The sequence below is a fragment of the Peromyscus leucopus genome, chromosome 22, assembly GCF_004664715.2.
Source record: "Peromyscus leucopus breed LL Stock chromosome 22, UCI_PerLeu_2.1, whole genome shotgun sequence".
Classification (NCBI taxonomy): domain Eukaryota; kingdom Metazoa; phylum Chordata; class Mammalia; order Rodentia; family Cricetidae; genus Peromyscus; species Peromyscus leucopus.
The window spans coordinates 33,498,860-33,516,032 of NC_051081.1; the positions used below are offsets into that span (position 1 = coordinate 33,498,860).

The 17,173-nt window shown below is 51.4% G+C and overlaps 1 protein-coding gene across 1 annotated transcript; it reads left to right on the plus strand.

Moving 5' to 3' along the window:
- The first annotated feature begins 475 nt into the window (after positions 1-475).
- Pcare (photoreceptor cilium actin regulator) lies at positions 476-9,832 on the plus strand. The gene is made up of 2 exons (XM_037198063.1): positions 476-4,202; positions 8,658-9,832. The coding sequence occupies exons 1-2, from the start codon at positions 550-552 to the stop codon at positions 8,869-8,871; spliced, it is 3,867 nt and encodes a 1,288-aa protein (XP_037053958.1). The 5' UTR covers positions 476-549; the 3' UTR covers positions 8,872-9,832.
- Positions 9,833-17,173: the final 7,341 nt, after the last annotated feature.

The window sequence follows — 17,173 nt, forward strand, 5'->3', positions numbered from 1 at the left end:
CTGTGAAGGTCACTTCTTCTCCAGGGTTTATAATCAGCCAGCCTTCACTTCCCTCCCACGACGTCTTTGCCGAGCCTTTTGCAATTACGGCTCATTTCTCTGGGTTTCCTATGGCAGGCATCTGAGCAGAATTAAAGTATGAGCACGTGCGAAAATAATCCGCTTCCCAAGATAGTAAATGCTGAGAAGTTCTATATTAGAACACTCTCTCGGTGCTGACTGGCTGGGGCATGATTAACCTAATAAGCTTAAAGATCCACTCGCCATCCACATCTGTCAGGACATGAGCAAAACACAGGTCCATAATCCGTCAGACCGGGGCCCTTCAGAACTGTCCCACTGCTCGCCAGCAGCAGAGGCTTCAAAACTTAGGACAACAGGCATGTCTTTCTCTCCCTTGTGACGCGGGCTCCTAGTCTAGGAGGGTGTACTATGGACTCCCAATTTGGACTGGAGTTGCCCGGATGGACTAGCCAGAGAGCCTTCTGTTCCGGGGCCCAAGGATTCTCCAAAGACTGTGGAGGTAGAGGATGGTGACGGGCTGAAACCATGGGGTGCACACCATCCCACAGTGTTCTCGTCAACAGCGTTGCCAAGAGTGGCATTCAGTTTTTTAAGAAGCCCAAAGCACTTCTGCCAGGATGTCAGCGGGGCAGCCAGAAATGTCCTATCCCTTTGCTGGTTCAAAGCTCCACCTTCTGCGACCCTGGTGGGGAGCTGCACCTGGGACAGAGGTCAGCAGAGGAGCCAGCAAGTTCCAAGAGGCCCCAAACCATGACTGAAGGTCTCTGTCAGCTCGTGAACGATAGGAAAGGACTGCTTCCAGAAAGGCAAAGATTTCAGCTGAACGAATCACAAAGCCATGCAGCTACGGGCATGTCATTCAAGACAGAAGGCTCCCACGGGATACAAGAAGCAGATTTTGCTGAGCAAAAGAATGAGGAAAACATTCCCCAGGGGACCTCAAAATGGGACAAAAAGCCAGTGTGCCATCAGTCAGACAACCAGGGCCACTGCTACCAAACTATTCCTGAGTCAAAAGGCAACGTGGACTTCCCTGAGCCCCTGGTAAAGGCCCACCAGCAGGCTTATGCCTATCTGCACACCAGCCTTTCCAGATACGAAGCGATTCTGCGTCTCGTCCAGCAGGCCAGCCACACCCGGGAGCTGTTGCAGCCCATGCTTAGCTTCCTGCTGCTGTGCTCCGAGGAGGCCAACCAGCTTCTAGCAGAAATCTCCAAAGATGGAGAAGTGCTCCTCCAGGAAGTGAGAGGGAATCTGGCCTGGCCATCGGGGAAAGGCGAGCCCTGGGAACAGCCAGATCTCCTAGAACAGCTGCTGCAGTATACGGTCACCAAGCTGCAGGTGGTCCACAGCACAGTGGCGGCCCTCACTGGGAGCTTACTGGAGGGTTCCAGCAGCTGCCTCAGCGCCACTGCTAGCCACCTGGAGGGTAAGCTGAGCACCAAGAGAGGTCTAGATGAATGCCTCCTAAGAGCCCTGGGACAACTAGAGAGCCTGACCACTGGCCATGGTGACCCTGGGCTGCTGGGTCCACCCTTGTGCTCTGAGGACAGTGGCATCGGGGCTGACAATGAGTCTGTGCAGTCCACGGAGAAGCTGGGCAAGCAAGCCAGCTGGGATTTTGCAGCCGAGTCTGGAGAATGGAAGCCAGGGGCTGCAGGCCAAGTGGAAGCCAGGCTGCCAGGGCATAGCTGGCAGAAAGGTCCATATTGGACAGGTTCAGACAGACACCAAGACTGTCCACTGTCGAGGCCTGGGATAGCCAAGGTTCAGCCTGCAGCACAGGATAAAGCCAGGAGTTCTGGTGCCTCCAGCACAGGCCCGGAAGCAGTCACCTCCAGGCCTCCAGAGGCTGCCCAAAGCATTCTGCGGGATTCCCTGGGGGTTGAGACCCCTATGCCAACATGTTTTTCTCAGAGCTCTGGATTGGTGGATGTTTCATCCCTGAGTGAAGACGAGGACAGCAGCCCAGAGGAAGAAGATGATGTTAGCCCCACAGATCTGCACTCTGAGCAACAGAAAGCATCACCTTCAAGACCACGGTCCTCACCTGCCACGCGGGAAAGCCTGTTCCAGCCATACTCCAGGAAGCTTAGGGGGCCCCAGGCCCAGGAAATGATTCTGAAGATGAAAGAGGCCATCAGTGAAAGGATCAAGTTTGTCCCTGTGCCTTCCAGAGCCCAGGACTGGGCTGAGGAGGAGGAAGGGAGAACAATGGTCCCCCCAAGACCTAACACAGCCAGTGGCAGCAGACGGACCCCCGAGAGACAAAGGAGGTCACAATCGGAGGGATGTCTTAAGAGCCACGCGGAAGACCCCACCCTCCAGGAGCTGAGGAGGGTCCAGACAGACCTCAGTCGGAGGCTGGAGGTATTTTATGCCCAGGGTGCCACACGTCAGGGGCAGAAGAGGGAACAACTTCTGCCATCCAGGGCATCAGTGCTGTGGCCCCCTTCCAACTGCAAGGTGAGTCCCAGTAGCGCCATGGGCAAGTTCAAGGCCTCCCTCACCAAAAATTTCAGCATTCTGCCCAATCAAGACAAGAGCATCTGGCAAAGAGGTAGTCGCTTCCCTGGCCGTGCCCAGCCCTGCCAGGAGAAGGCTGAGAAGCTGCCAAATGCCATCTTTTGTGGTGAGAAGAACAGTAGGGTTCCCAGGGACACTGAATGGGACGTCAGGGGCTGTCCCACCAGAACATCAGTGAAAAAGCTTATTGAGACCTTCAGTCCCAATGAGAGTCTGAGGACGCCAAGGGACTCCAGGAATTTGGGGCCAAGGCCCTGTCTCAGGAGGTGGGGGGTCCCTGCCATGCCTCCCAGATTTCCTATCTACAGGGGGCTAGCCCCTCTGTATCCTAAGCCCCAAATTTCTCCAGCAGTAGGCAGAGACCCTCTCAAGGTAGGCATGGGCTGGAGGCCTTCCGCACCCTTTCCCTCTCTTCCTCCGGCAGAAGCGTCCAAGAGTGAAGACAACATCTGTGAAGCGGAGCCAGACCTAGAGAATCTCCCTCCGCCGCCTCTGGAAATCCTGATGGACAAATCGTTCACTGCTCTGGAGCCCCCAGAGAGCAGCCAGCCAGCACAGAGCTCTGTGGAAGAGACCCTGGAAACGGGGCTACAAGAATCTAGCCTGCCGAGAAAAACGTGGGCTTCCCCGAAGCTGAAAGCTTCCATGAGCCCCATGGACTTGCTCCCGAGCAAGGGCCCTGGCAGCTCCCTGACACTCCCCAGCACCGGGCCAGGAGTCACCAGGAATGTGGGCAATTCCAGAAAGCTGACTTTGGACCTGAACTGCCAGCAAACAGTGAGCCCAAGCCCAGAGGCAGAGGGTCGGGGGGTTCGGATTCACGCACAAGCAGAGAATACTGCAAGCTTTTTGGAGCATCCCCCCCACAAGGCAGTGCCCTGGCACCACACTAACCCCACGTCTGGGCAAAACAGGACCTTGGAACCCAGTCCGGCCAGACCTTCGCGAGGTCCACACTCTGCAGAAGCATCCAGGAAGGGCCCAGAGAGAAGCCCTCCAGGATTCAGAAAAGCCTCTCCCACCCGAGCACAGCGGGACTCCCAAGGAGACAGGAAGCTGCAGAGCGCGCCCCCTTCTCATGGACTGTCCCAGCCAGGCCTCCCTGCTGTTCTCAGCTCCCCCAGCCCACCTCTGAGCCCCAGGACACTGAGCCCACCAGCCACAAAGAAGCCAACTTCCCCGCCTTGCCAGTACCCGCAGCCCAACCCAGCCCAGGGAAGCCCTCCTGTCCAATGGACAGAAACCAACACCCCTTCCTCCGCCTCCTCTTCATCCCCCTCAGTGTCTCCCTCTCAGGGGTCCAAGGAGACAAGCCACTCTGAGGACGGTGAAGCCACCACGGCTAAAGCACCTAGGAACACGTGTTCCATATTCTGCCCAGCCCCCTCCTCTCTGTTCGAAGCTCAATCGCCGTTCTCAATATCCCCTCCACGGACGCTACCAGAACCGGGGGGCCCTTTGAGGACCCCAACAGAGGGCTGGAGGGGCAGCTCGGGGCCACAGCCGAGGGCAGATTCGCAGAGGAGAACAGCTCAGAGAGCCCTCAACCCTCTGCCTTTCGTCAGAAGGACAGCTTCGGACCGCCCGCGCCATCATGGTGACCCACCTCAGCTGCCCGGTTGCTCTTGGGAATCCCATCCCTGCCAAAGCAGGTAAGAGATGTCTCGCCGCTACCCAAGCAGAGCAGATGGGCTCTTCGGGCTGTCTAGGGTAGCAGTTTTCAAACTTTGTTCCAAAGGGAGAGGCAGTGGGGGGAAAAGAGCTGAGATGTGGAGAATGGCCAGGTCTCCCCCTTGACCATGAACGACTGGGTTTTCACCCTGCCCCTGGGGCTGGCTCACTGCCTGCCTGAACCCAGCACCCAGAGTCCGTTCTCTCTTCCCCTGGAAGGTTCTCTAACTGTCAGGTCCCAGGACCCTTTAAACTCTGAAACAGGCACCAAAACTACACAGAGAAACCCTGTCTCGAAACAATCCCCCACGCACAAAAAAAAATTGAGAACCCAGTAGTTTTAACGTGTATGATTACACCTACTATTTTTATCATAAGTTTAAACTGAGAAATACTTAAATATTTTTAAAGAATAAGCCCATTGTATACTCACATAAATAGTATATTTCTGCAAAAAAAAAAAAAAAAAAACAAGAAGTGTATTTTTGTTGTTTCAAGACAGGGCTAGCATTAAACACAATCCTCCCACCTCGGCCTCCTGAGTTCTGGGATCATAGGAGGGAGAGAGAGAGATTTGATGAGAGTATTGCCATCTTGCATTTTGCGGACTTGTGGGTATCAACTAGCTTATTCTGTCAATCTGGCTGAATTCTCAGACTTGCTTCTCTACATCATACTGCACGTCCATGGATTCAAAACTCTCCCCACATGCCTAAGAGCGTGGACCAGTAACGCCTTCCCATGATGGTGAGAATAGGTTGAACCTTGATCTCCCCCCTCCCCGCAGGAACATCTCTGAGATACCCAGGGGTCCATAGACCACATCTTAAAAACAGTTGGTCCTGAAAACAGGAAGAGAAATAGTGGAGTGGACCTCCCAGAGCCCCAAGGGCTTGGCTCCACGTCTCCACCAGCTTCAGACGTCTGCAGAGTAGGAGCGTTCATGAGCACCAGGGTGCAGAGAGTGAGCTGCCTGCCCTTCCGGCTCCGGGGAAGGCTGAACGGCCAGTGTGCCCGTCTCAGCCGAGGAAAGTTGATACATGCTGTTGGCCCGATGTGCAGGTAGTGTGAGCACACAGCTGTGGGGAGCCAGAGCCAGAAGAACCACCCCATGGGCACTGAAAGGACTCCTATTTTTGATCGGTTGTTTTACAGAATACACAGGGGTGGATCTGGGGTGGGGGACATATCAACCTGAGGTCTACTAGAAAAACACTCTATCAGGGCACTTGATATCAGATCGGACAAGCACTCCGACACCAGCTTGCTCCGGCTGTATGACTCACAGTTGTCTCAACCTGCAGTTCTTTTCTGCCTGGGTGATACGCATCACAGGCTTTACAACGTGTCCAGGCATAAACAGTAATTTTTTTTTTTTTTTACAAAGTATTCGGTAGTCAATTTTAAATAAAGATAGTATCTCAGGAAAGTTGTGCATTGTAATAGTTCTATAACCTTCCCCAGCCACTTGAAAGAAATGAAATATTGATTATTTTTGCAAGAATCTTAACGTAACACTGATCTTTTCTTAAATCTGAAATGCACTTCCTATAGCACACTGGCTTTCATCTAAGAACCTCGATAAACACTACTTACTCTGCTATTAGATTTCTAAAACTGTGCCCTTCAGGAGAAGAGCTTGAGAGAACAGGGACAATAAAGGGGCATTAATTAAAAACACTAACATTTTGAAAACAGCAGGAGCGTAAAATTGCTCAAGAAAATAATGCCCAGGCTTCTCCTCCAAATAGGGCAGCCTAAAAGGCTGTTTCATGTTCTGAATCTCAGTAGTGTGTGTGTGTGTGTGTGTGTGTGTGTGTGTGTGTGTGTGTGTGTGTAGGCATACTTGTGACTTGAAAGCGGAGCCTGCCCAAGGTCAAGTGGAGGTCGCTTACCGATTGCCCCCATTCCCCCCCTCCTTTCGGTGTGACCGTACCGTTATGCCATTCCAAAGTCTGAACACATGAAAGGGAAATGCCTGTCTCCCACCTATCCCCCTACACCAACGTGGGCATTTAGCATCTGGAAGCAGAAGCCCATCAGCAGGAAGGACATTGAGTCTTTGCCTCTGTACAGAACGCAAGCATAATTTTCTGCCATCCTGCCTATGAAAGAACCACACCAGGGGCTTAGGCATGACTTCCCCAAGACCACACAGCAAATGCCAGAGAGCCAGAGAGTGCTTCCAAAGCTGGGGCGGGCAGAGATACACTGTGTCATCCCCATTGTGTCTTAACGGCATGCAGACTCGAGTGCCCTAGAGTTAGTTGTCTTGGACACCATTTCTATCACTCAATGCTAGGCACAAGCTGCTTTGTAGAAAAAGAATGGCGTCTATATCCTCCTGTCCTGGGGCACCTGGGGATCAGGAACAGTCCGTGGAGGCATCCCCAGGAAATTCAGCCACTGAGCTTTGAGTCTTTGTGTGAATATACTGAATCCCCCGGTGAGAATGCATCTCTAGTCTCAAGATATTGGAGTCCTATAACACTCCAGAAGAGGCTAGACCAGTGCTTCTCAACCTTCCTAATGCTGCGACCCTTCGATACAGTTCCTCATGTTGTGGTGCCCTTCAAGCAAAATTAGTTTCGTTGCTACTTCATAACTGTAATTTTGCTACTGTTATGAATCGTAATGTAAATATTCTTGGAGAGAGAGGGTTGCCAAAGGGGTCATGGCCCACAGGTTGAGAACCGCTGGTCTAGACTTTCTCCCCCTCCATACCATGCTTTTCATTGCTGCCTGACCTGAACTGGGAAGGCAGGAGAAGCACTGTGCAAGTCCTGTGGGGTGCTTGGCTCAGGCTGCCCAGTGGCCAGCAGGGCAGCAGGTAGGCAGTCTGTCTCCCTAACAGTTCCAGGAAGAACGAGAACCGCAACCACAGAGCGGCAGCCTGTCAAATTAGCAGGCTCCCAGCCTCAGCGTTTTGCAGGAACTTGGGTGGGGCTGAAAGAGATCGAATTTAGATTTTTCCTGCCACCACATCAGCCTTCACGGAGCGGCACGTCTCCTTTCCTTCCTGCCAGCCCCTGGAAGGCAGAAAGCACCCAAGACTAGGGCAGGGGTGAGATACAACCTGTGTATGCTTCCTAGTCCCCCCAGGTCTCGGGAGAAATGAAGGCATTGACGAGGCAGCTATGAGCTATAGACCCTGAGCACCTGGAGAGCCCTGGAACAGCCTGAGGCCCCCACTGGCTCTAAGGCACACGGTGGGCTCCTTGATCCTGAAATATATGAATGTGTGCCACCCGGGCCATCCTGTCTGCCTCCCACCTTGACCTTGTTCATATCCAAACACAGGTTTGTCTACTGGTTTGGCAATCCCATGTGCAGAATAAGCACACTACGTTCTAAAAGGCAAGAGCATGTTGCCACGGGAAGAAGGGCAGGCCTTATGGGCTGTGAAGGTGGAGGCAGGGCTCTTGGCTCGCTTTTGAAGTGACTGAGGGCTCTAGCCAAGGTCCAGTTCTCTGAGGCTCAGGTACCCAACTGCTGTACAACAGGTGGTCCCTAGAGTCCCTCCCGGGTGCAACTTCTTATAAAGCAGCGCCGTAGAGACAGCTTCCCATTATCCACTGAGCATGTGTATGGGAGTTGTGCACACAATTTTCCATTTCACCCAGTACCGGTACCTGTGAGTCCTGGCGAGCTAGACACTGTTTTGATTTCCAGTTTACAAGGGAGAAAATTCAGACTCAGTGGGATTGATTCACATGCAGCAAGGCACACAGATGGCGAGAGCAAGAGCCAAGATTTCAACCCAGGCAGCCAGACTCAGCCTCCCCTGGCGATCCTGAGGCCAGCCTGCCCGCAGCCGGCCCTGTGTGGCTTTCGGAGTTAGTCCTGTCTACCCAGGCTTGCCCCACGCTTTTTCATAGCCGCATCCCATCCTCCCAGAGCATAGCCGGTTAGAGGTGGCATTCTGGGAGGGTCCCTTCCCCTTCACAGCCCCTAGTCACGGCCCTCAGCAGCTGGGAAACTCTAATCACACACTGAGACGGGGCCAAGCGGTTCCTGTTTGATTCCATTCAGGAAAAGAACGGCAACTGTGCAAAGTCGGATTGATTTTTTTCCCCCTCGCTGTTGTTTTTAATTCAACTAAGCCTAGCTCTTTACGAAACAAGAAGTGTTTTAGGAAAACTAAACTAAATGAAAGGCCCAATTCTCCCAGGCCTGTTGAGAGAGTTGCAGGATTCTAGGCATAGAGGAAAGAGCATGATGCAACCTGCTGGGAACGGACCGGGAGCTGGTTCCCACTCCATCTAACCAGACCAGGCCCATGGAAATCTAGCCTGGCAAGTGTGAAATGGAATAACAGAGGAAGTGGGAGGGGGGAGGGAGAGGCAGAGGAGAGTGGGAACCAAGGAAGGAGCCAGAAGGCACAGTAGAGGAGTGTCTGACCTGTCACGGTGCTTTCTCTTGGCCAGCAGCAGCAGCAGCAGCAGCAGCAGCAACGAGGAGAACTCCAAGCAAGAGCCCCCCTCCTGGAACAACTCCCGTGCCCCAGAATTGCAGGGCAGCGGCACCAAGTGGGCCTCTCCTCTGGAGCTCTGCGTGCTGGGCCACGGGCTGCAGCCAGAAGCCCGCATCGGCCGCAGCCAGGACAGATCCCAGCCAGAGTCACAGCACCAGCAGAAGGAAGTGGCCTGACATGTGGTCCACGGGGTCACACGGATGCCAGTCCCCCCTAGAACACACGAAGTAGGCCTGAGGTGTTCTCCCGGCTCCGTGGATGGTGGGTAAACCAACTGGAACTGGAGTGTCTGGGCAAGACCTTGAAGACGCCCTGCCTAAGGATCTGCAAAACCTTAAGCAGCAGCTGGGTTCCCGTCACAGCAAAGATGTTGCTTTGCCTTGGGTTTGAATGGTAATGGAAACTTTAGAGCCCACAGTGATACCCTTTTCAAGAGCCGGCCTTAATGAGAAGAAGGGAAATGCATTCATGCTTAGAGGGGCGTGTGTTTTACAAGATAACCAGCGGTGGACACCACACCCTTTTAACCACAGCCCTGAGTGAAGTAGTGCCCTCTGGAGAAGAACACCAAAGGTGTGGGGGAGCCCCCCCCCCGCCCCCCACACACATACAAGGATCTTGCTGGAGTTCAGACAGATGTAAGAACAGAGCACAAACAGGTCCGATGTGGGCGTCCTTAGACTCTGCATTCTTAACGAAGAATATTTCATGGCCTTTGATTATTCTATCACTGTACCTGCCTACAGCGTAAGACGTTGTACAAACAGTAGGAAGAGCACTGATTTTACTATTTGTTAAGGTTAAATGGTATGATGGTTCATGTTGTCCACGTGATGGAATCGGGAACCACTGAAGAGACTAGACTAGCCTTTGGTCATGTCTGGGAGGGATTTTCTAGGTTGAGTTCGTTGAGATGGGAAGACCCACCCTACTAGGATTGGCACCATTCCATGGGGGTGGGGGTGGGGTCAGAGGATCCTGAACAGCAGAAAGAGGAAGAAAACTACCGACCAGCATTCATTTCTTCCTGCTTCCTGACCGTGGATGCAGTGTGGCCAGCGACCTCTGATTCCTGCCGTGACCACGACGGACTGCATCTCTCAACATACAAGCCAAAATAAATCCTCCCTCTCTTAAGCGGCTTTTGTCAGGATGTTATGTCCCATATGTTAGAAGGGAAATTGACACATGTAGGTAATTTCAACACACACAGCGTTGAAGTCTCCATGAAAAGCTTTGTCTAGAAGCGAATGGCTCCTGACATGAGACGATGAGGTAGAGTAGAGAGCATCCGGCCCCTCCAACCCACCCCAGCTTCCCCTGTTCATGCCGATGCTATGAACTTCAAAGCTCCCACTGACAGTCGTACCACCCTTGGCCTCAGTGTGTATCAAATTCTCTGGCTGAGCTAACCACCCACATGCTTCTTGGTCCGAGCGAACACAACCAAGCCTCCAAAACAAGAGGCCTGTTCTCTGCACCGGGTGGGGGCTGGAGCTCCGAGACAGGGAGGGGATGGCGCATTCTCACATGCCTGCCTCCCCACAAGCGTCTTGCCAAGTTTCTGCCTAGGTCATCTGCAGAGAAGTTCTGTTTGAGCGGGAGGTAAAGCAAAGAAGGGCAGTCATGCCAAAACCCCGACTTCTGCCAGTGAGCTGGATACTCGCTGCAGACCCTGGAATGTTTCCATCCGGGGATGTGGGGTACTTTTTCTATTTAGAAAAGAATTTGCAGTGATTGGGTGATTCAACGCCTGCTCAGTGGGTTGTCAAAAGACAAGAGTTCTCCTCACCCACGGGTACAGCTAAGCAGGCTGAACTTAACCAGATCTGCTGCAAAGCTGGTGCTTTAAGTTGGAGAAAATTACAGACCTCAAATCCTGGTTTTTTTTTTTTTTTGTTGTTGTTGTTAAAATGGATCGTGGGCACAAGCACATGTTATCCTGGGTACTGGAGCCTCCAGCTACCTCCTGCTTCCCTCTCCCCAGGCTCAGGCTTGTGACTCTGAGAACGTGAATCTCACCTGACCAGTCAGTCGTATTATTAAAAGGAGAATGGCAGGGCTTTAGAGACACACCCGGAACGCCATGAAAATAAATGAGCAAGAGGCTCCATGGTCGGCCATGTTATGCAGAGCTCTTAGCTCATGTTCGTTAATACGGCTGTGTTGACCTCAGGGCCGGACCTGAGCGACAGGTGTAGTTCTGGGATGAGCCTAGAACATACTGCCTTCAATGTGGGTACCACTAAATGGTTGGGCAGCTAGCTTGGGGAAGCAGCAGGCAGGGCTGGGCAAGTACAGCATCTCTGATCAAGCAGAAGCAAACCATGTCAGTGGCCTCTGAGAGTTCACCCACGTGCGAGCAGCTGTAGGGACCAGGGTTCTGGGGTTTAAAGCATTGTTTCTCGACCTGTGGGTCCAATCCCTTTGGAAGTCATATATCAGATGTCTGGCATATCAGATATTTACATTATGATTACTAACAGTAACAAAATTACACATATGAAGAAGCAGTGAAATAATTTTATGGTGGTGATAGGGGGTCACCACATCGGGAGGTATTAAAGGGAGGCAGCATGAGGAAGGCTGAGAACCACTGGTTTAAAGGATGACCCCTGGGGAGCTAATGAAACAAGGCAGGGCTCCAGCGGCTGGGACTGCACAGCCACATCATGAATGACGCTGGGTGGGGACACGGGGGTCCCTGCAAGCATCATGGTTGGCAGGGGAAGGATCCGGGTGAGGTAAAGAAGGATGTTCAGTTCAGCTCCATTTTGTTAGCCAGGGCTTGGTCCAACTTTGGAAGTCTGATGCCAAGTGATTTATTTGTTTTACAGTAAAACTTTGAAAAAACTTTTCCTGGTGAGGATCATCTCAACAAAGCTTTGGGCGTGGCCACGTCAAAACTCCTTTGCAAAGCACATCTCTTTAGCAAAGGCCCTCGTCGATGTTTCTACTAGAATGAGTTCTATGGACTGAGAAACGTTGCTTAGGAGTCTGGACCTAGGGAGGAAGAGTTTGCAATAAGCCTAAGGATGGCTTCTATTGACTGAGAAATGGTGCTGGTGAGGTCTGGCTCCATAGACTAGCAAAAGATCACCAGGTTAGCAAACAACATTGACTTGCCTTCCAGGTGGATTTCTTGGATAAAAAAAAAAAAAAAAAAAAAAAAAGCCCGAGCGTTCAACAATTCTGGTTTCTCTAGTGCTTACCCATGAGCACGTGAACCTCGGGGTCCAGGTGGGTATAGCACAAGAGGATTTTTTTAAAGTTATGGTATCTGGAACCCAGATGCAAAGATGAACCTGATAATCCTAGGGAAAGGTGGACTACCAACCTAGGCCTCCCTCGTGTACAGCCCAACTGTAAAAGCTCAGGCTCGGTTGAGCTCATTCATCGCTGAGTGTCCCCAGCGCAGTGGTGAGAGCTAGAAACGACCAGCCTGAAACCAGGCCACATGCTGTATCATAGAGGGTCAGCACCCTAGACCGCTTCCTGGAAGAGCCAGGTATGATCTTCTGCCGGGCCCCATGAAAGTGCCTGTTAAGGGTCTTCCAAAGACTAGGGCCTGCCCCTCACACACACCATGCCTTGCTGCAGGTAGCAGAGGTGGGGACAGCTGCTTTTGTTCCTGCCATCAGCCACAGATGGCACCTTCTTACCCCTCTAGAGGACTACGTCATGCACTGAGAGCCTTGAGGAGTTACCATATGTCCCTACATGTCATACCTGTGAGGCCCCAATTGCCACTAGACCCGGGAATCAATGGCAGTGTGCCGATGTGGTCCAGTGACCCACAGGCCATGGGAATCCTAAGTCACCTTCCAGCAGAACATGTCAGGGGAGAGCTGCCCACGCTAAGGAGCTGGGAGCCGGAGAGGGAGTGAAGTTCAAAGGTCAGGCAGTGTTGGCTGATACCAGAGCCCATGGGTTGCAAGACTTGGTCGTCATACAAACCTCACCTAGCTTAAGTTACCCGTGAGTTAAACTCTGTACAAAAGAAATCAAACCCACTTCAGGCTGCCAAGCTTACAGCATCAAATCAGTTGTATCCCTTCTGAAGACCAGGCCCTCCCCCAAACCCGTCTCTATGATTCTGCCATAGAGAGTATGGTAGCCATGAAGGGCAAGTTCAATCCCACAGGTTCTCAGATCCTTTCTATCTAGGCTCACCCACTCTGTCAAAGAGCCTTGCCCATGCTGGGTCAAACCCACTTCTTTTGCTCAACAGAGAAGACGATAGTTTTTGTTTAATTGTTTAGTAATTAAACCAATGGGCCCAACCCATCAGGCAAGCACTCACGAGTGTACTTTTTCCACGGTAGAGTTAGAAAGCAGCAGGGAACGTTGTTTTACCCATCATTCTTCATACCAGACAAGGGGGTGTCTCCACAGATCCACGGGGTACATCCCATCCATATTCCTATTTGGGCCAACTCTCTTCTGTGGGTGCACTTACAGCATCCACCCTCCATGCCCATGGGGACCTCAGAGCTGTAAGGAGGGAAGGTATCGGCCCAACTTTTACCCAACACATTTAGTAACATAGCAAACAGATCTGCCCCAGGGGAAAAACACAATCTTTTATTTCCATCAAAGCATTCACAGAGCAGGAAAAATGGTACAAATATAGTATTCCAGCACAGCAGTGGCAGCTTTTTTGCAAGTATAAATACAATCTCCACGATGAAATATAACCTATCTCCACGGGCTGTGCTGTTGTTTACTATAAGCTATATCTATTTCCCTCCCTTATGTCACATGCCCAGTCCAGATCCTCAAATATTCCAAACTGATAGAAATGCATGGCAGGCAGACCAAAGAGCTTATGCTCGACAAGGCTCAATTCATAAATCCTACGGTGTGAATGGAAGGAGTTTTGAGAAATGTATTCTTTTTCTAAAACAAACCAGTGTTTTGCATGTACCAGGGGAGCTGGGTACAGTGAATTATGCATGTTGACATGTTTGTCAATTGATCATCTGGTCGACCGCTTACGGGCTGCCAAGCACCCACTCTGTCTTCCAAAGGAAATCTTTTCAAAGGTAATATATTTTTAAGTAGCCCCACATCAAAGATTTTGTCGAACCACCATAAAGCAAATGAGTTCTGAGCCTGTGTTCACAGAACACGGTATATTGCACTATCGTTTACCTCCCGTGCCTACCTCAAGTTTAAAGAAAGTTCCATCAATCCATCCAGACGTTTTTATGAAATGTAATTAAAGATGCATTGCGCACGAGGAGGTACAAACAGTTAATTCACTCGGCTCTCTAATTCAATTTTATGGGGGAACTCGGATTCTAGTGGCTTGATTATACTCGTGGACTTCAGAAAGCCACTTCGAGGATCATGTGTGGGCCCCGTACTGGGCTGACTTCCCACGGATCTAACCACCAGGGTTCGGAACCTGGCATCCCAGACCCCCTGGCAGTCTGGTGCTTGAGCCAGGGTCTGACCTTGGTTGTAATGGTACTGGCAGGGCTTAGTCCATAGCCAACTTCGGTAAAAAGAACCAGGAACAGAGAACTAAAGAAGGGGGGAGGGTGTGGTGTAGATGTGGCTCAATCTTGGAAAACCAAAATTGTGCTCCAGGTGACTGGAATTGGGTATGGGGTGGGGCACACACCTGTCTAAACCACCTTTTTGAGCCATCTTAGAGAACTCAGGATACCATTGGTTCTCTCTCTCACTCTCACTCTCTCTCTCTGTCTCTCTGTCTGTCTGTCTCTCTGTCTCTCTCTGTCTCTGTCTTTCTGTCTGTCTCTCTCTGTCTGTCTCTCTGTCTCTGTCTGTCTGTCTCTGTCTCTCTGTCTGTCTCTCTCTGTCTCTCTCTCTGTCTCTGTCTCTCTCTCTCTCTCTCTTGTGTGCATGTGTGTGTCTTGAGTGCTCACATCTGCCTGTCTTTATTTCACAATTCTGATTAAGAACTCTGTATCATGTCTCCCTCTTTCTATAGCTGCACACTGACCCCTAAAGAAAGTGAAGAATGACTCTCGGGAAACTGGGCCTAGGACCTGAACACGTCAGTCCCAGCTGGGGAGAGGTAGAAAGAGGAAGGCGTGAAGAGGAAGACCAGTCTAGGCCACCTGAGCAGGTTCAAGACACCCTAGGCTATAGAACAAAACTGTGTCTAAAGAAAGAGGGAGGGCAGCCAGGATGTTGGCGCACGCCTTTAATCCCAGCACTCAGGAGGCAGAGACAGGCAGATCTCTGTGAGTTTGAGGCCAGCCTGGGCTACCAAGTGAGTTCCAGGAAAGGCACAAAGCTACACAGAGAAACCCTGTCTCGAAAAAACCAAAAAAAAAAAGAAAGAAAGAAAGAAAGAAAGAAAGAAAGAAAGAAAGAAAGAAAGAAAGAAGAAAGAAAGAAAGAGGGAGGGAGGGAGGGAGGGAGGGAGGGAGGGAGGGAGGGAGGGAAGGAAGGAAGGGGGGGGAAGCCGGGGGAGGGGGTAGTAATCAGTTGTCAAACTCAGTAAGAATTGACTGGGTTCTTTGAAAGTCTCCACATCTTTCAGTGTGAAAATAATAAAAGATTAAAACATTTTGCTTAGAGACACAAGTCCACGTGAAAAAAAAAATACCAAACAGGGGGGAAATTAAGTTCCTGCAGCTCATTTATCTCAGGCCGAGTCTTGGGGTGGTCTGTCAGTCAGATAGATGGTCAGCAATTACTTCGGCCCCTGAACGGCAGCCCCGACACAGAGGCTGGGAGGGCGAAGGACCTGAGAAGAATTACACCTGTCTCGGTATGCAATGCTCTCCCTTTCCAAAACACAGTTACCTACATAGTTCCGTGAAACTTAGGTCCTACCCGATTATGAACGAAGTATTTCTTCAGCGCCTCTTACAAAAATGAGTAAAAAGTGAGGCTGAGAGCTGGTCAATGAGGAAAAAGCGAGGCTGAGAGCTGGCCAATCAGGAAAAAACGAGGCTGAGAGCTGGCCAATCAGGAAAAAGCGAGGCTGAGAGCTGGCCAATCAGGAAAAAGCGAGGCTGAGAGCTGGCCAATCAGGAAAAAGCGAGGCTGAGAGCTGGCCAATCAAGAAAAAGCGAGGCTGAGAGCTGGCCAATGTGTTGCTCCAAAGATGTGTCTCCAGCTAGGGGCAGAGGACACACACACACACACGTCCACCCAGTTCCAAAACAGCTTCTTTCCCAAGACACCTGCAACAAACAGCTTCTAGGTTGTTCCAGGGCGGGGAGAGGCAGCGCTAAGGGACGGTGCAGCCTTCTCGTGGGGAGTGATTCCATTTACAAACAGGGAACTAATTTCCATATCCAACCACAGCCCCGCTGTACTTTCATCTATTCCCCTTAAACTGGCTTGGGTAGAATTTTAAACAATGATCCCTTGTGGACCCAACCAGACCTCTCTTCTCCCCCCAAACACACAGATCAAACTGCTCCTAGCAGTAAGGGAAGAGGAGTCTTCTCCAAAAACTCTTTGCTCCTCACGGTCATGAACCCACGAAGCGGCTACCAGGCGACACTATGACAGTCGTGTGTCATCGTCGTCGTCCCCCACCCCTCCCCAACCCCCACCAGCTCCTGCTGCACATCCCCTTCTGGGAACAGCACTGGCTTTACTTCAGTGCCCCAAAATGGTAAAAGATGGCAGATTCAACAGAAAAAGAAAAAAAACAAAAGTCGGCCCTTTATGAAAATCATTTACCTAGCCAGGCCCCTCCTTTGAACAGGACAGGATTGGCTGTGCTTACAAAGCCTGGTGCCTCTTTAAAACTATTGTTTAGTTAACAGCTTCTGACACCAGCTCCTCTGGAGGAGGAGGAGGTGCGGGGATCACTCTCTGCATGTAAAACTTCTCAAGGAGAGCCCAAGGTGACGCTAATAACAGCTGTCAGCCCGCAGAGAGGTAATTATAAAGCCATGATTAAAACAAAACAAACCCTTCAAATGACACAGCCTTCTTCAACGGAACACCAACTTGACAGGGAACCGGACACCAGACCGCCCCCTGAATAAGCCCCGGGAATAATGACCCAACACATCCCCCACATGGCCCTGACTCAGAAACACCCACGAGGGCACAGCGAGCATCCTGCACCCTGATGCCACCAGCAACAGCTCCTCCAACCTGCCTCCTCTTGGGACTCGCCAGCCTGGCTGCCTGATCCTCTGCTGATTCCTAGTCATTTCCCCCAGAGCCAGATCTACAGAGAGACTAACCAAGCGGCCATCCCTGCCTCCTCTTTCCTCCCCACTCCCCAGAGCGGGTTTTCACCAACCATGTTTGGGAAATTCTAGTTTAGAAAACTCCGACCGCTTGGATGTGGGCGCTGGCTTGGAAACTTAACCCTCAGAGTATTATGGCGATGGCAGAGGTCTTGAACCCTAGGTTTGTGTGGGCTGGTACTGGGCTGGGAGGGTGGCTGGGTTGGTAAAGTGTTTACTTGTGCAATGTGAAGACCTCAGTTCAATCTCCAGTACCCACATGATGAAGCTGGGCACAGTAATT